At 30.4% G+C, this 20,713-nt stretch overlaps 1 protein-coding gene across 1 annotated transcript; it reads right to left on the bottom strand.

The window, feature by feature from the left end:
• Positions 1–11,941: 11,941 nt before the first annotated feature.
• On the bottom strand, positions 11,942–20,215 carry LOC134260610 (platelet endothelial aggregation receptor 1-like). The gene is made up of 5 exons (XM_062743169.1): positions 20,081–20,215; positions 19,198–19,256; positions 18,817–18,954; positions 13,134–13,268; positions 11,942–12,052 (listed from the first exon to the last, which is right to left on the bottom strand). The coding sequence occupies exons 1-5, from the start codon at positions 20,173–20,175 to the stop codon at positions 12,006–12,008; spliced, it is 474 nt and encodes a 157-aa protein (XP_062599153.1). The 5' UTR covers positions 20,176–20,215; the 3' UTR covers positions 11,942–12,005.
• Between the last annotated feature and the right edge of the window lie 498 nt (positions 20,216–20,713).

Below are 20,713 nucleotides of genomic sequence, written 5' to 3' on the forward strand. Positions count from 1 at the left end.
GATATTTTAAATGAAAGTCACCGAGCGCATGTGTGTTCAGGATTAATATTTTGATATAATGTGTAGAATGATAATATCAATGAAATATGTCAATATTGTTCCTGAACACACATGCGCTCTATAAATTCTAAAGCTTAAATTGTTGAAATTTTGTCCATTTTGTCCTCTTTCTGAAAAAGGATATAAAATCGGACTAGTTTGTGACGTCATAAAAACAGAAATTGTGAATACCCTGCTCTGGAACTATGATATTTTCTGTTAACTTATATTTCTCGTACAATTTATTGAATTCAGCACATTTCAGGAAGTTTTCAAAATTTGACTTTTGTGGGGGCAAACATATGCAATATACCGCATATAGTTCTTTCAAGCTTTCGTCATAGTGTTATTTTATTTTTCTACTGTATTTTTAATACACTGCGTAATATTTTGTTCACCAGACAAATTTGTTAACGCACCAAATATTATTTAGTTTTGTGAACTGAACATTTTCCGCATTGGTATAAGAATATATAATACGCTATAGTTTCCAATACGATGGGATTGGCAAATGTCTTGGTTTCATGAAAAAACCCTAAATGACTTTGCTCGAAAACCAATTTTCCGACATGCATTACGTACTTTTTTTCGCCTAGAGATACAGATGTTAATTACCGATTATGGTCCTTAAGGTTACACCAGAAACAGTCTCCCAGTTATAAATCAAGTAATAGGCAGTGATTGACTTTAATATCGTCATGCAATCAGTGACTCGGTCCAGCAAACTTTCGGTTGCCCCAATTTTGGGGAACAATATTAAAATTGTGGTGTTGTGTTTACTTAATGACTTGGCTATCGATCTATGTTAGACATTTTTTTATTCATTTATTTGCAACAATTTATTACCAGGAGAATATTTTTTTTTTTCATTGACTTAACCTTTTTTTTTAAAGATTTTTCCAAAAGATCAACCGGCATACACCATACTGTCTGTTTTATTACACTCTTCTAGGATCAAATGCCACATACGATGTCTTTTTCCCCTAGTATTTTAATAAGTATACATGTATACATAATGAAAAAAACAGAAAAGAAAAAAAGTAATTTATCTCCCCTCACCCCCTCCCCCCCCCAAAAAAAAGCATGGATACAGTTTTCATTTTTCTCTGAAATGGTTACGCTAAAATTGTAGTTATTTATCAATAAAGACATTCAAATGCTTTATTGTTTTGCTTATGTTACATAATTTTATGTCAAATACATTATGAATAAGCTTTGAATGGTAAAATATTACTTTATGTGGTGCATAAGCAATCTTGTCCAGTGTAAATAAAAATGACTGCGTTACATTGTACATAACAGCTGCTACACCTGTACTTCAGGAACATCGCTTAATTTCTCATTATACCACAATCAGATAAGTATTTCCACCCAGATTGTTATTCTGATATCCACTTAATGTATTAAGACGTGTATGTATCCAAATATAATTGCCCCTTGATATATTAGTGGTTATTTATGCGAAGCGATTGGACGTCGATGTACTTGAATAAATATAGCCAATATCTCATTCAAATAAGGAAAAAAATATTAAATACAACGATTAATGGTTTTTCTCATAACCATTTACTAACGTGACATATTTGAATATTATAATAGCTAAATAATAATTTCTATTGAGTTTCAAATTGTACGATAAAGCCATTTTATTTACGAAAATGAACCCGTAAACATTCACTACGGACTCAGGCACCAGATTAAATCATCTATAAAAAAATATATATATATAAAAAAAAAATGGAAAAGCACTTCATCAACGACTTCAACAAAGCCAACCTAAACCTATGAATTGACGAAATATTTTTAAAAAATCTAAAAAATGATTTTAAAGAAATAATTAAAGATTTAACCTTTAATCTAATTCAATCGTTATAACAACCTTTTTTATCAACACGTGTGGTTATATTCAATTTTCACACGAGATGGTACATGTACCTCGTAGTCTTTCAACATACCTGTTTTCGATATACTGCTTTGTTAATAATCAATTTGTTAAACATGTTAAACATTGAAAATAATTGAATGATATGCTGATGAAAGGGTATTGATTACCTCTGAATAATTTACAATTAAGGGTTGTTTAATAAAATTATTTGCAAATGCTGCCTATTCTCAAGGTGACATTATTGCGACAGACAATTTTGTTTTCGGCACTACTAATCCAAGAACGGTTGAGCTTATGCGACACAAAGGTGCTTGTCATCCGTCTGTCTAGGTCTCTAGCTGTCTGTTAACAGCTATTTGAAAATTAATACAGTACTCTTTCTACAGTTTTGGTCTAACCTAGCAACTAATACATGTAGTATACCCTAGAACACATAATTCTACATGACTATTGTATATTATAGTACTGGTTTTCGATTTTGATGAAATGGTATACCAAAGCTACTAATAAAGAACTATCTGTTAAATACTAGTACTTTCCAACTTTTACTCCTCCTCTACTTTGAATCTGATTACATGTTAAAAGGAACTTGGCACACAAGTGGAAACAACGACACACGATTCTTTTATCAAGTTTTAAATTTTGATGAACAATGAAGCCAATTTTTATGAATTTATTAAAAAAAAACCGTACCTGGCACTTCTTCTCCAGGAGAGTAAGACTGAGTTCAATATTTTTGTCACAAAAATTAATAAGCAAAGGATTATTAGTCAAACTATACTTTCCTTTTTACATATCAATATAACTACAAACTTGAAGTGTAACACTCTTCAGAAGATTTCTAGCTTAATTAGTTTTTTACCATAGATTTCTTAACTAAGCTGATCATTTTATTGGACTCACAGTGAGTGGTAGCGATGTTTATTTTCCTTGGCCCCTGATCCTTTTCTAGTGTTTGTAAAGGTCGTCATGATTTGTATCATCCATAGGATTTGTTGGGCTGATCAAAGCTCCTTACCTTTCATTTTTCAAAATCAACACAAATCAACTGTATGGAGCGAGAGGAGGAAAGAATATAACTTTTTGACACTTTTGGCGTTGTAAATTATTATCCTCAGCTTATGTCTGAAAATCGATTTTTATGAGGGAATTTAAGATCAAAATTAATGGCATCTATCTAAAATGGTTTGTTGTCCATTTTCCCACCGACCGGGGAAAATTAATAAATATGTATCCCTCAGACAATTTTTGTTCATTAATTTTAATTTTTAATCATGAATTTTCTTATTCTATTAAATAAGTATGCTGATATTTTCTGGATAAGAAGTCACAGCTATTTATATATGCATTCCCAATTTTTTCAATGGGTAGAGGATTAAAAAGATGGTAGTAAATAACGGATACCTTAAATTGTTGTAAAGAGTTAAACTAATCAAACTGCTCATGCTTCTGACCAATCAGATACCAGTAATAGCATTTATACAATCCCTGAGAAAATAATTAAAACACACGGTTTAAAAAATGTTTGCTTAAAAGATTTTTGAGAACAAACTCTATGTAAACTTCGTGTACATTTTGGATTGATATCGTGAATATTTTAATTCCATCATAAACAAATACGACTTAAAGTGGGATTTCTTTCTGTCACTATGAGGCATTGAGTATCTTAACTACATGTATATACCATACATGTAAAACATATAAAACTATGTGGAGAAAACATACTTCCACACACACTTGTCGTTTTGTGTTGTGTTGTGTTTTAAATAAGGCTTAAAGTAATATATGCTATAACGTGCGCCATTTTAAAATACGGCTGGAAATTTATATACATGTATTTTATTTACCAATAAAAGTTACGAAAATTCTGTAAATTACACCATTTAAATAAAATTCGTTATAAAGTTATCAAATTTTAATCCTGCAAGGAGAATAATGTCTATTTTTAAGTAAATCCACCACGTGACGCCGTCGCTACTTTCAGATTGATAAACAAACACGGCGTCAAGAAAACGAGGTAAGCCCTTTTAGATACAACTCACTTTTAACATGGATGGCGTGTTACAATTAATATAACTTATCTTTAGATGTAATCAGTATCAACCATGTATACTCTGTTATGACGCATATTAACCTTTTATAAATAATCGTTGTCAAAATGCAACGTACCTCGTTGTCTAAAATTTCCCGTGGACATACGTGTCTATATTTAGACCTACTGTTTACGCGCTTTCTTTATCAATATCTATGAAAAAACTGAATTCTTGATTGCAGATATTGCTTTATTGTTCTGTTATTACAACGACTTTTATAGTTAATTTTTTTGGAAATATTATTTTTTCATTACACTTGATGTGTTTCAAATCATTTAATCATTTTGTTTCACATACAAATCATCATCAATACTGCGTATATTACTTTAAGTTGAGGTTGAAGGTATGATCATAAATTTTCTTTGACTAAAGTTTGGCATACATATAAAGTAAAAAAAGATACTAAACGACAAAATTATTCAGTCATATTTATAATAAATAACAAAAAGAGTTTTAGTTTTAAAAAGAAAAAGCTTTAAAATTACTCATTTTGTTGTTATGCAGTGTCCACAGATGCCACTCACTTCAATTGTTAGATATGTTGTGTGAAATCCCTAAAGATAGATGTCCATAGACGTCGCTCAAAGTAGAATCCTTACAATAATTACATTTCACAAAATCTTTGTTAGTTTTGCATGTGCACAGTCCTATTTTTTGTTATTTAGAATAGCTGAAAGGGTTACTTAAATGTTTTCAATAACCACTTCTTCACTTGTTATACAGAGCATTCATTGACACGATATTATTATGTTAAAACCTTGTCATCTTTTCTAGGCTGACGAAAAAGCTTGATGATGTCATGTTGTGCTTCACGTCGCTCGGTATACTTCTCCTGTTGTTCATGCTTCGCGGTGGAATGAAAGAGAGACTTGGGAAATAATTTTACTACATGTACCATCAGAGACTGTCATTTTGCATATTTTTTTTACGTTTTCTTGCTTACTCTAAAATAAAAATACATTTATATAATTATAATATATACCGGGTATTTCAGTAAATATGACTGAAATATCAGATAATAGATGCTGATTCTATCTCGAGCGTAGTAAAAGTTAAAATGTCCCAGGAAATATTCACGCTGAAAATGCCATAGCTCATTATGGATTTATTTATCAATTGATAACTAATAAATTGTTAGAGAAACTGTCTTTTTACAGATACAGCATTGCTTGCTTTATTAATTGATAAATAAATCTGTAATGAGCAATGGCATTTTCAGCCTGAATATTAATTGCAACAGTGGAAGGTGAATGAAGGATATGGAAATAACGAACAGAATTCAATCTCAACGTCCATTAAACAAATATACAAAATAAGAGCAGAGCAAACACGGACCTTCGAAACATCAGAGGTGGGATCAGGTGCCATGGATGAGTGAGCATCCCCTGCCGACCGGTCACTTCTATTATCTGAAATTATTTTTGTTAATGGCATAAGAATAAAACGTTTTGATAATCTGAACATTCGAGTTCTCAAAGAAGTACAGTACAGTACGTATCATACAGTTTGATCACCACTGTGACGTGTTCCCCAGATATTGACTTTTCAAGATAAAAATGGATAATTTTTAAATTAAATGCATTATCAAGCAACATTCAGATGATGAGTTCATTACCTAAAAAAAGCCTCCATGTCTGCAATCAACATGTATTGAACAGTAATCGTATGTCTCTTACATAAATATTAGCGTGTACCCTCTCTTTGAATTAATCTCAACAATAGCATTGGTTTCCTGCATGTATTTTAAACATTTTGTTTACTCTGATCCTTGTGTAAATTGTAATTAGTATAGATGTACCTTACGCAATCATCCTCTCAAAATGGCGCGAACAATTGAAATAATATAGAAGAAAATCTATCTGTTGGCAGGTTAAATACCTGTTAAAAAATGATTTTATTTGAAATAGAAAGATTTGAGGAGAATACTTCGTTTTTAATCTAACAACCAGAGATATGAAAACATACAACCTCTTAAAACGCTGATGATGCATACTCGATCCTTTAACTGACCGCATAACTAATAATGTACATGTATTTAAATTGACAATACAAGAGATCGAATACATGTACATGTACCTGTTGATATAGCTGGACAACCATGAGAAACATTACAGTGTTTTTTGGAACAATAACATTCTTTTTGACAATTTTCTCCATAGTAAGGATATGGGCAGGACCAAGAACAGTTGATTCCACCATATCCTGGTGAGCATTCTAAAATAATGACAAATTCCAGATTTAAGTTAAATTTAAGTAACAATTGAAATCATCAATGTATATAATAATCTGACTCATTTTGGAAATTGTTAATAAAAGCATGTAGATATTACCTATAGAAGGAACATGAAATGATAAACTCTTTACAGGAATTTATATTAGCATCTCTTGTTCATTGGGTTCAATTTATTTCCTTTGTGGATTGTAAAAAGAGCTGTGATTGGTTACATAGTCGGGTGGAAATTTTTGTACACCCGACTTGAGCCCGGGTTAAATAAAAAATGGGTACGTATGGGAAATAAACTCGTTATCCAGGTCCGGCCGAAGGTTGCATTGAATACAATCCGACAGGGATATATGCAGTTCAGCCTTGATTGGACCCGATTAACTAAAAGTATCGATAAATTGCCAAAAGATTGTTGGGAAATATTATGTATAAGATTATATGGATATATTGAATGAGAGTCCTAAAGAAAAACAAGAAAAAAATTGAAATATTTCTCTGAGGACAATTCGAGTAAAAATATTCTAATTGCATCCGATAATGAGAACCCTTTGTAGATCTATAATTTGTAATATCTCCCTTATAGGCAGTTTATAATAGTTTTATTATCATACAGAATCTAATTTTTTAATACAGGAAAAATATCTGTCAAGCCAGTTGTGTTTTCCTACACTCCGCTCCGACTCAAAACTTTCAATTTTTTTCAACATACAACTTTGACGTTTAGTGTTTGCCGATCCACCATTGTAATAAAAATCCAATATTTAATATAACCAATGCGACTTTTTTTTTTTACCTCATGACACTTTATTCTTATCTAAAAAAGAAACAACACAGTTGTTATCTTTAGCACTCGCTTGATCTAGGTATTGTTATCAAAGAAAGACAACACAGGATTCTGTCACCCTGTGCATGATGGAGACATAAAAACTGTATCCCCAAACATAACCATCTTGAAATTAACCAGGTGGAGTGTATACGTTTGAAGGATTATAATGCTATTGAGTTTGCTTAAATTGGATGATTTAAAACTCTCTTTAATCCCCTTAGAATTTTATTTCGCAACATCTGATGAACAACATAATTCTCTATAGATAGACATACAATACGATCAAGGCCTTTCCCTAGAAAAAGCCGTTAAATACGAGCGGTGATCAAAAAGTTCGCAAACTATCTTTATATCTACAAAACCACAATTCAGATTAGAATGAAATTCGGTACAAACCTAGCCATACACACGGTCTATAAATAGCATATGCCAAATAAAGTTTCTCTCCTTGTTTTTGATGCCACAATGTGAAAATGACGTCACCATTTAGGTCACTTGTGACGAAAAATAGTTGTCTCAGTCGTACTCGTTCAGCGAACGACTGTACAATTTTTTGTAATATCTTAGAAATCCCTCTGCAGTATCATTTAATAATTTGTACACAGTTTATTGAGATAAATGATTTCCTATAAATTCAATTAATGATTGGATTAATCGTTTTAGTGAAGGAAGGCTGATGGTTAAAAATGATACTTGTCATCCTGCCAAGTGAAAACAAGTTTGAAAAGATATGTATTTTTAATCAAGCAATTTGGTATCAAAGGGCTCAATTAGCACTTTGAAAAATAAATGAATATTTGAACAATGATATGAGTATTAGATACTTAAGATATCGTTTACTTAAAATTTTAAACATATTAGATATGATAAAAAGAATGCACCCATTCTCTATCCATCTCTAAGAAAGGTGTCTCCTGAGTCAGAAGATTTGTGTTTTAATGGTTGCCATGCGTATTTTTGAAAACGATGTTATTATCAACCCATTATGTTGCCGAGACATGACCATTTCTAACAAATTAACTGTTCTTGTCATAAAAATTAACTCACATGGAAAGAAATATAAAACTCGGAAAAATCTTTTAACTTTGTGACAAAACGCTACGGAGGGGGTCACGTGACCGCCAGTATCACGTGATTCGCGCATGCGCAGAGCGGAAGTTTATGTGCATAAAAGTTGTGGAGGATTAATTTGAAAGATAATCAACATTAAAACCAAATAATTTAATTTCTTATTATGAATCATTCTAAGGAACATATAATTTTTTGTATAACATAGCTTGCCTACGTCACAATGAGTTACGTCAAAAACGTATAACTACGCTTGACGTTATTTTTGAAATAATGCTCAAATTGAAACCCTTTTCCGGAGGACATATTTTGTTTCATTGTCTACACTGAAATTAAATTATAAGGAATAAAGCTTATTTCAACTTATGTTATCCGATATAACAAAACATGGGGTAGTTTACGCTTTTTTATAAACCGTTTCGCGGTTCATAAAGCGTAAACTGCCCCAAGTTATGTTATATCGGATAACATAAGTTGAAATAATCTTCATTCCTTAAATATTGTTCCTTGTATGGAAGTCATTCAATGGGTTTGCGAACTTTTTGATCACACCTTGTATGAAGATTTTTAAAGTATTATATATATCCAGTACAAAAGTTATTTAATATTTACAATCCTGACCAGTTTTGAACGATTCCTTTACTGTATACAATACATAATAGTACATATATACGTAATATTTACAAGCAAATTAGGCAAAAGTAAAGTTCTATTCAATGAACGAACATTAACACTCCTCACTTTTTAATGATTAGGCGTAATCTAAAATCTCAATAATTTAAAGGGCGTGTTTGAACCTTGTAAGAAACTAATTTTAAAGCAAAATTGACGACGATGTGATGAAATACATGAATATATAGCGAAACATGAAGTATGCATGCATGACATTACATATATGATTAAAAGTTTCAAACTTACTTAGCATTACATTCTACTTTATATTGTCATCAAAATGTACATGAATGCTTATGTTAGTTTGTCATTATTCTTTCTTTTTATACTTACTTTCGCATAATCGACTTTCAACATCCCAAGCGTAATTTGGACAGCAACCTTTAAAGTATCTATGTGAAAGTTTAAAATATTTATTAAATTAGTTTTAGTAAGTTTGTTAGAAAAAAACGGTATGTTTCGAAGAAAATACACATGGCATAGAGAATTCGATTGATAAATAAAAAAAAAATAATAAAATAAAAAAAAAATAGCTACAGACTTCTTTTAAATTAAGATATGAAATCAAAACAAAAAATTGAGAGGCATATTACTTCCAGGTTAAACGGGTCTGTAATTATTGCAAATTATTTTTTTGTCTCAATTTGCACCCAGAAGCTTTCACTGGATTGCCTTCAAGTCATTTACTCACCCTTTGCATTTTGGAGTAGTTGAACAATGTGGACGAATTAAAATGTTTGCAGACAATAATATGAAAAGGTAACATAACGAAAACTCCATCATATGGGCAAACGTACTTTTACTGTTGTAGTTTAGGTATGTGGGTATCACTAAAATCTAATCTTTGTGTAAAAGTAAACTGATAAAGATTTTCTTCCTTCATCCGGTAATCTGAGCGAAAAACTTGAAAAAATAAATTATGTGAATTAATATTTATTTATTGACAATTTCCTTTGCTAAATACCATCTGTATACATGTAATTATACAGAATGGAAGCAATTTTGGGAAACATAAATATTTCTAGAAATATCTGATTTAAATTCAAAAAAAAAAACCTTAGATGTTTAATAACCTGATTTCTACGATACTGTCGCAGTATGGTAGAAAAAAAATGTCTGGTAAGTAAGTGTAATAGGAATTTTCAAGGTGAACAATTGATGTATTGTAGGCTGTATTAATATTACTGTGTACGAAATAATCACTCATCTTAAAATGATTGAACACAATAATTATGCATTTAATTTCCTTTTACTTTTAATTTTATATCAAAACCGTTATGAATGGCAAGAACAAAACTTTTTTGATGTATTATCTTACACAATCATATACTAGATTGTCATTTCACATACCGATTTTTACAAATACATTTCTGGATTTATGAAAAAAAACCATACACACTTCTTAAAATTCCATTGATTTATTTGAATTGATATGTACTTTGTTGACGATATTTAGGTGCTGTACACGTGCAACTTAGATACAACTGGACGATTTGAAGATTGATCTATCAACCTTGAAGGAATACTGAAAATATGCACGTTTTGGTACAAACTCTTGTATCAATTATAAAAGTGCACTATTAGTTCAAAATATGCTTTTGGGACAAGTAAGCTTTAAAACTTTGTTTCGTGCGCAAGGAAGTTTTTAAAATATAAATAGACGTTAAAGTGTTGTAATTCCAAATCTTATAATATACCCACAAAATACAGAAACAAGCTTGTAAGATAAAAATTACAGGAGAACCTTTTTTTTTCTTAAAGGTAAATGTACCATCTAAATACAAGAACCAACAATTTTTTAACATTGTTCCACATTCCAATTGTCAATGGTAAAATTAATTCAACTTACTTAAGTACATATTTTGATCTCATAGAAATTTTATTACTACTTACTCGTAGGTATTGTATCATTTGTCAGCTTATATTTTTGGGTTTTGTTGTATTGATAATTTAGCTAATTATGTTGGCTTTCTTAAAATGTTGAGGATCCTCGGAAACATGCAATAGGAATGCATCTTTATGTGAGAACATTTTAGAGAGCAGTTACGCTTTGGAAATCATTAGTGTCTCATAGAAAGCATTCCATAAAAAAAATCAAATAAAATTGACTTACAAACTCAGTTCGTTCTTTTTCGTATGAATTATGCGAAACCTTTTATAAAAAAATAGCATTAGTTTGAAAATATTGTAAGACATACTTCTCTGCTGGCACATTACACTCTTCTGCGAATTCGTGCTGCGTTTCATACATATTTTTTTGTTTAATTTTGGTTCCAGAAGAGGATAACTAGTATAATGCTCAAGAAAAAAAAATCTTTTTCTTTTGCAATATAACCGTCATAGTTGAATTTTTTAAAGCAAACACCATATCTTTGATGTAAAATGACTGAATTTTGTTAAGATAAACAACATTAATTTTGGTATATATGAAACACAATGAGTTGAATGAGAAAAAAATAGCGGAAGGGTTAAAGTTTTTGACAAATATTAGTAAGAATAAATTAACAATGTTCTACACATAAAGAAATTCAACGAATATTGGTGCTCATCATTTACTTTATGCTACTTCATGTACCTTTATAAAATCAAAAAGCTTATCAGAGAAAGTACACTTACACGTATGTTATAGATCTTAGTGAAAAAATACCAGTTCAGCACGCATAACCTTTTCACTTTGTCCGTATTGAGCAATGCTAAGAGCATTTGCGCTTGTATGGGACCAATCCTACAGGTAAAACCGCGGTCTTATAGTACATTGTAACTACTGGCCCTTCGGATGAGACGATATAAACAGATATTCCATGCCTCAATAGACACGATTATAGATCTACATTATCAATACAAAGGTCTAATGGCGGTTTTAGCTTTTCAAGAAGGGAGTCTTAAGTCTCCCTACATGTAGCACATGATCTCACTTCTGGAATTTCCACGGTTCCGTGTTTTATGTTCACATCTGTTGAAAGTGAGAATGTTTTTATCATCACCTCTTTATTTGAAACCGTTGACCAGTAGATATTGATGTCTCAAAATGAGCAAAGCATTGCCGAAGAAATGTAAAAAAAAAATCATTAAATTATTTTGTTCTTACCTGAACCGAAGGTTTAAGTAAACTAGACGATCACCTCTTGTCCATTGTTTGATTAGACATTTGTATGGTTACTGTTCACATTTTCGACGTCTCTGAAAATACTGGGCCATTTAAACCAATATTGTATAAAAAACGCGTTTCGAGAGAGTTCGTGTTTCTTCAATATAAGACGAAAGGCCTTAGTTAACTTTGACTAGCTCACATTTATTTAGAGCCCAGTATTCATTTTTAAAAGAAATTTATAGTCTGAGATCAAAAGTCATTTCGTGTAAATTTAATATCCGCGGAGACAAATCTTGTGCTCATTTAAGAGTGAAATAGGTCAAAATAGTATTTGTGTCTTAAAATTTTTTCCAAGGAACCATTTGGCCAAAATAATTATTTAGAAAAGTGATTATGTTCCAGGTTCCTGGCATTGGGGAAATTAAAATGTCTTTAAATCATTATTCCCAGGGAAAAGGAGTATGAACAATTGGGGATGTGCTTTTTTACAGATGTATGCGATTTATAATGAATCATTACAAAACTCTTCCTTCTTAGAGTCACTGACATAAAAAGTCTTCATAAATGAACATCCCTTCACAGTAAATATTCCCTTTTAATCCATGGGCAATTAGGCATTAAAAAAAACTTAATGATGGCATGATAATGATGCAGATGTAGTGCAAGTTAACATTTGATCATAACATATTCCACAGAGAGGAAGAATGGGACTAGAATAGGAAATATGGATTTTATTTTGATAAAAATATGTAGGAGTAAATATATAAAGGAGTTTAAGGCATGTACTATAGTAAGAATGGTGGCACGTATTGATGCAGATAGGTTTATTTTCATGGGTCCATGCAGTCTTTCAACTAGAGATATAGTTTAAACCCTTACTTTCTTGCAATGTTGCTTTTCATACGATTTTTGATATACTCATACTTGTACATGTACTATCTACATGTATATGATCTCAAAGGTCCGTAGCAAATGCTTCGTGAAAACGAAAAAACAGCGAACGTTTTCATCGAATATATGTGTCATTTTAGTATATAATTTACATGCAAAAGTTTAAAATGTACATTGTTTATTGATTTCTACAAATATTCAGAGGAATTGTAATATATGAAAAATGTAATTGTAGACTTAATTTCATTTAAAAGCAACGTGTTTGTACCTCTTTCCTAGCGCCCAAAAAAGGTCAAGCATTCCATAGTTATCATTAATATGCAAAGGAAACGAGATAGATGTACCTGTTGATGCAACGGGACATCCTTCTGAAAAGTGACACAATTCCATCGAACATTGACAGAATCCTTGACACTTTTCTCCATAATAAGGAAATGGGCATTTTGTACAGTTTATTCCACCATATCCTGGTAAGCATTCTAAAATAAGCATAGTTCGTGATAAACAAGAGAAAACTAATTTACCAAAATAACTAGTTTAGGGAGGTTGGATCCTGACACCAAAAGAAACGACAATTGTTTATTTACTCTATTTTAAAAATTTATACACATAGCTTAATAAAGATTCATAACAAAAACAGGGGTAAATGCGCTTCTTTTAGAGCTACGGAGCATTTAGTTTGCCTTTTTTTATTTTTAAAATGTCTTACACTTAAATCAATTTAGAAAGTTTTTCCTTCTATAGTATTTGTGCAATAAATTATGGTTACAAACACATTCCTATTTTATATTTAATTGACACATTAAAATTTGTTTTAACAAAGGAATTATCAAATGCTCAAAGGTCCAATTTATAACCCTTTTGCTCTGAAACATTTTTTGAATACTGATTCATATCTCCATATGTTTTACTCTTGAAATTAATACATTAAATGGAAATTTTTAAGTTAATGAGTGTGTTTGAGTAATATTTATCGTGAAAATGTTATTTCAAGGGTTGATTACAAAATCAGCAAGAGAAAAAATGATTGACAGAGTAAAACTACTTTGTAAACATACGTTGACAAAGGTACAAGTATATTTTATCGTGAAAAAGGTGTCATTTTTAAACAAATTCCTGGAAACCCTGCCCCATCAATGAAATATATGTTTATATCTTTCCCCTTTAAAAAGATCATCAATATTATTGCAATTGTCTATCTCACTCATGCTCAAACTTACTTTTGCATGCTTGACTTTCGATATCCCACGAGTAATCTGGGCAGCACCCTTTGAAACCTCTGTATGAAATTATATATATATTTCATACATTTGAAATAAACAATTTCATGTTAATAGAGATTAAATGATATGCATTGAATTGCATGCATTTTATTGATAGGTGTGATTTCAATTATACCTTTAATGATAACAAATAGATATAAACATACTTTTTGTTATTTAAGATAAAATATTTTTATAAAAGCTTAGATCACTTTAAAATTATAATTCTCTACAGCATAAAGTCAAATGGATTTTTTTTTACTCTCCTAGGTACCAAGGTCTTTCATTTAACTGCAAACAGGTATCATACATGTACACACCTTTCACATACTGGAATGGTTGAACAATTTGAAAGAATCAAACTAAATGTGGACAAAAATGAAACGAATGATTTCTTTGTAATATCCATCACAGGTACAATATCCATGTGCTATCTTGGGTTGTAATACTTATCTAAATGATTAAAGTATTGAAGATGATATTGTACATTTACTTCCTTCTTCATGAAATATAGGAGATATCTAAAATTTAAAGTGTTTGTTGTTTAGACGTGGGTTTAAGCGACAGTATTTGCATGTTAATACATGTATTTCTATCTGCACATTGTACAAAAACAGAAACAGATAGAGTTGATTTTTATGTAGAATTATTTGTCACTCAAAAATGCACAATTAGCATGAAGTTGCTCACTTGGCGAAGTGGTTATAGTGTCAGTGCTAGAGCGCAATGTAAGATGTTGATCCTTATTTCGCGGTTTTCTTACCGTGGTACGTGAAGACTGGCCATATGTATTAAACACAAGAAACTGGCGTCACCGTAGGTGCTGGCACAAACAGATCCCTTAGTGGCTCAGTGGTCCTAAGTGCCGAATCCAGAACGAACTTAACAGCTCGCTACTGGAAATTGGTGGCGTCTCCATACGAGTGAAAAAATCTCGAGAGGGACGTTAAACAACAAAAAACAATACAACAAAAACTAGCACAAACACCTTAACTGATTTACTAAAACAAACCATCTAGGAGTAAATTATAAAAAAAGAAATACATGGCCTTAAAAATATATACATGTAAATCAAAATTTCGTAAAAAGGGAACAATGTGGGCCTACTGTATCGTAAGAGTTCTAAAATGATATGTTCCTGAGTTCAGGAGAAAGGGGCTGAAAGTTAATTTGGAAAGATTTATAGACAAACTGCTCATAAATGGAAAGAATTACGTAGGTGAAAATTTTACCTTGACACCCATTTTGCAATTTATGCCTACATATTGGTTAATATTTAGAGAGGTAAACAATTGAGAGATTAGTCAGATTATTAGAGTCAAAAGAGAAACACCCTTTCATTTTGTTCTTATTTTTGTACTTGTGCATTCAATATAGAACTTAATTATTGGAAAGGACATTACCTTAGGAAGTTATTCTAATAATTACAGAAGTTTTAAATACTTTGTTCATCTTAGCATTTCCTTTAATTTAAAAATTGAAAGAAACTTGGTTGATAATCTTCTGCTTCATTGATTATAACATCTTAATGAGCGTACATTTTGAATGGAACGTAAAACAACATATAATCAGTCTGCTTGATTATAAAAAAATCACTCAATGCTCTACATTTTATAAAGTTCTAAAACTGAAAAGGTTAACGAAAAGTAATTAAACGTGTATTCTTGATATACTTTAAAAGGGTGTTTCCGTAATAAAGTCATTCTAAACATTTTGACTATAATAGAAGAGCTATAAATGCATGTTGATTTTATTATGTGCTAAGGAAGGAAATCAAAACTCGGTAAACACTAGTTTGTCAAACTTATTTTAAAAATAACATCTCAAAATCATTTCGTACCACCCAGAGAACACTTTAAAAAAGAAGGTATACGCACGCACGTGCATCATTTTGTTTTATCTAAAAAGAGACATTTAATGTTCTAAAATATTTTCTGTATAAGAGCCTGAGGACAGTATCATGAATAAATTTACAAGGGCTTTGAACGAATTCATCATTGGGAAAATGACTCAATTATGTTACGTTTCTTCTTTTCGATGATTTCAAAATAATCACAATAAAAAGTAAGACAACTAAATTTTTCTGTTTTTAATTAAAAAAAAAGAACCGATTGATTAACACTTTTCCTAATCTGATTGAAAATGTAGTAATGTATTAATGATACTAAATATACGTTCATAAAATATTAAATACAAAAACCATTTTAGTTGCACGTTAGAAAGTGAATTGTTTTGCTCTTATGAAAGGAAGTCAGGCGCTGATCTTTCGAGGTCCCATGTCACAGGATGTGTTGTAAGGAAAAAGATCCTTCACTGCTCAATGATACTGAGTGCCCAGTATTGGTAAACCGGTAAATTTGCAGGTATCTGACGGCTAGTAATGATGTCTCCATATGAGTGAAAAATCGTTTAAACATCGGCGTTTTCCTTTATTAAAAAGCTAATCTTTAAAACTTAGAATCATTTGGTTGCCTTCTCCCGACTGACTATAAAGAGCTCGCCTCAACTTTCTTTTTTGTTTCCTGTACAGGAATTCTTATCTTTTGTTCCTTTTATGAGGTCAACAAATATGTCGAAATTTTCATCCCCCCCCTACTTACTTACCCTTCAAGTTATTTTAACGTAATCGGAAAATGGCAAGAAAACAGTTTGTTTAAGAAATATGGCATTACATGTACAAAGAACTTTTGTATTGCAGAACCATGCCACATATGCTTTTTTTTAATATACACAGCGTACCTACATATGTAAATTGTTGATTAAATCTAACGGTAATAATACTGTCCTTGTAATAATTTAAGCAACAGTTTGTTGAAAGTCGCACTGCTAAATAAACAGTAAATCACTTTAAAATTGTTGTACTAATGAGTAGATAGGCGCATTCATATTTTCTTTTTCATGTTTTCTTTTTTATTCAATTAGGGTTGAATATGTTATTAATCTATATTATGTTCTTATATATAAATTATAGCTGTACAAATTTCATTAATGTATGACACTTGACTCGATCATCGACGACTAAGCCAATGTACGGAATTTTGAGACAAAACACGTAGGGATTCCACTAAATGCTGATGATATAAATCTACTGGAAGGCCCCTTAACCCTCTTTAAAATATTATTGATATAACAGATATTTTGAATAGTTAATGATGGATTGAGGCGGTCTTTATTATAGGTTATTTTTTTTCTTTACCAACGAAAACCAAAACGTCTGCTAAATCATTTTCATATATACAAATGTATATATACTATTTGAGCACCGACCAGAGAAAGTTTTTAATAGGTGTAACTTGTTTGGGTAATAATTTCATATATAATCCTCCGGAAGAATATTTATAAAAAAAGAAACGCTTTATACGTCATAGTCAATATACTTTCAGTTGTTCATTGTATGATTATTTGTTTCTGTTATTAACTAAAGATTGAAAGAAGGTATGATCAAATCTCACAAACATTATAATCTAGGTCCATTTAACAATAAAGCATTTGTCAATATACATTTTAGAATTGTAATATTGATAAAACATGAAGATACAAAACTCTCTTTTAAATAAAATGTAGCCGCAAAAAAAATATTTTAAGTGCTTTATGGGTACATTCTAGTGAATTAGTTTAATATACCATTTAATGATTGAATTGAATTGGATTGAATGTCTCCTTCTGTAAAAGACTCAATTAAAGAATAATCCTAAAAAGTACTTGGACACAGATTTGAAGTTATTTTTTTTTCTGTATAATATCACGAATTGTATATTTTAATAGCATTTCACACACACATTAATAAAAAATCTTATTTCATTTAAAACTTTAATATTTTTGGCGGATTTGATTGGCACATCCTTGTACATTCACAAATTCAAACTTTATTCTTAATCCTTAGAAACTTTGAAACTTTAGTTTACTATAGTGAAAACTTTGGTACTTTAATTTACTACAAAGTGAAAACTGTGGAACTCTAATTTACGATTGTGAAAAAAATGGAACTTTGATGCAATTATGTTTTTGATCACCATTTTTTCATATTCTTATGATATTAAAAATTTTTGATTCGTATAAGATCCCCCCCCTCGCGTAATAGTGCAATAAACATAACTTTAATTTTTATGTAAATTTCTCTTAAACCGATATCTAAACACTATGAATTTAGATCCATTTAATTTAAATATGTAGTAATAGTTTTTCTATGATGGAAAAAAATAATATACTATTTTAAAAAATGCGTCATTTAGAAGAAAAATATGTGCTTCAATAACTTCAGTCCACGAGTATTTTCAGTAATTTTATTAATGAGTAAATATTGCATTTGAATAAACTACCTTGTATATTCATATCAAGTTGTACAACAAAAAAATCAACACCAGCTAATCCCACATCACCCCCTTCCCCCGTAAAATGTTCATTAACTACATTTTACAATTGAGCGAATTGTAGACAATGTCTGGTTAACATTGCTTTTTATACTACATGATCTGTAGAAAGTCCACATGCACGGCTCTAATATTTCGACGTATTTGGCTACAGTAATTAAGAATTTTCGGATTTCGAATGTATCAGCATGGAATCACTCGAGAGACATAATTTGCATCTAATTAATCGAAAGTCGCATCTGATACATATAAAATGTCTGACGAACATTGTTTCACATACTATATAATCTTTTATGAATGCATATATATTTTGTAATATGTAAAATGAACCTAATATGGTATATGTAACCACATTTTTGCTTTCAGGTGTATATGAATTTCAAAATTTTTATTACCAGTTTTTTCATAAAAACAACCCGTTGAAACATCACACGTGTCTTTCTCGCAGTCACATTTTGCCTGACAAGCCTCTCCATAGGAAGGATATGGACATTTATAAGAACAGTTTATTCCAATGTATCCCGGTAAACATTCTGAAATAAATTTAGAAGGTTTTAAGTATGTCTAATTAAGATATTAACAATAGGAAAAAGTGATGAAATATTTAGATAAAAGAATGAAAATTTTCATATACTGCAACGAATGGATATTGCATGCGGGGCCACTTTGTAAATAGGGGTATCATCTGAATGTATATAAAGAAAATATGTTGATCTTGTTTTTCTTCCATTAAAAGAAATTCCAATTTTCTCCTAGATAATCAAACATTGACTTACTTTCACATCGCTGGCTTTTTATATTCCACTTGTAATCTGGACAGCAAAAATTAGGGAATCTATTTGGAAAATTTGAAATAACCAAAAGCTACTATCCATTATAAAGCGCAAAATTTATAGAACCCATAACACACTTTGTCATAGAATCTCTTTAAGCCTTGGTCATGGTTACTTTATCAACATGTTTATTATTTTGAAAATGGCATTCTTAAACCCCTGAATCCCAAAGATTATTTTCAGTGAATGAAAGATAAACGTGTTTGAAATCTCAACAATGACATATGCAATTAATTCAAAAGTAAAATATATATTAAATTTTATAAAGTCATACCTTTAAGAATGTATTATTTATGGGTTGTAGTGCAACCAGTAATAGAGAAAAGACCTATGTAACATATAACAAAGGCAAAGTTTCATATTTGTTGACAATTAATGGCTGCCATGGTATCAATACAACTAAATGGATTCTAAAATATTATCGTTTGAATAGTTCAGCATAAGTGGTAGCAAAACGTCTTTTTTTGTGGGAATGCTTGTTTGTTTGTTTTTTCCATATATTTCATTAAGATAAATACGCATCAAAAGCTGTTGAAAACCTAAAGATCTGCATTATTACCTGCTGATACCATTCAAACAAAGACACATAGCAATTCAATTTTAGGTATATGTTGAAGTAGTAATAAATGTCAAACTTTCATCGAAATAGATGGCCATTGTTGGTAAAGAATGTTAAATGGTTACAGGGAATTGCTATCAAATGATATGATTATGTTTAATTTAAAATAAAAATGAGTTTAAGTAGAAATATCCACGATCTTTGAAAATAGAGACACAAACAAGGTCTTTGGATTTAAAGAGAAATCTAAAAAAAAAATATACATACCCTTCACATTTTGGAATATCTGAAGAATTTGTACAATAAATAAGGAAAGATGTCAGTGGCATTAAGAAAAATAACACGTAATCCATCAGAATCATAAAAATAGGGGAGAGGGTGAAATATCTCTTTAGTAATATATGTGCATCAATTCTGATAGATCTTGAATAACAAGGAAGCTAAAATTTCCCTTTTCCGGAAATCATAGAATAGTTAAACAATTGAGTGCTGTTTATTTATTAAAGAAAAAAGAAAACAAAAAAAAAACCCAAAAAAAAGCGACGAAATTGTACAGATACAGAGTATCTTTTCACATATTTGTCTTTTTAAAAGGAAATTGATTTTGATTTTGATTTTTTTTTCTCTATATATTTTAATGTTTTGATCAAGTATTTTCATGGTTAATTAAATTTATAATTCTTTTTATTTGTTTAAACCATTCTTAGAATTTCCATTGATTTAATAATTAATTTCATAACCATTAATTTAATAATAAGTTTCATAACCATTTCATTTCTTTTATATGGGAAATTATTAAATAAACAGAGATACATGTATCACTATTTATTCCGTTATAAGGAAATAGAGCAGATTTTAGATTTAACTTGAACAGATGTTTGAGATCCTACTATCCGATTA

The sequence above is a fragment of the Saccostrea cucullata genome, unplaced genomic scaffold, assembly GCF_032062105.1.
Source record: "Saccostrea cucullata isolate Sc308-1 unplaced genomic scaffold, CSIRO_AGI_Scuc_v1 ctg1327, whole genome shotgun sequence".
NCBI classification, from domain to species: Eukaryota; Metazoa; Mollusca; class Bivalvia; order Ostreida; family Ostreidae; genus Saccostrea; species Saccostrea cuccullata.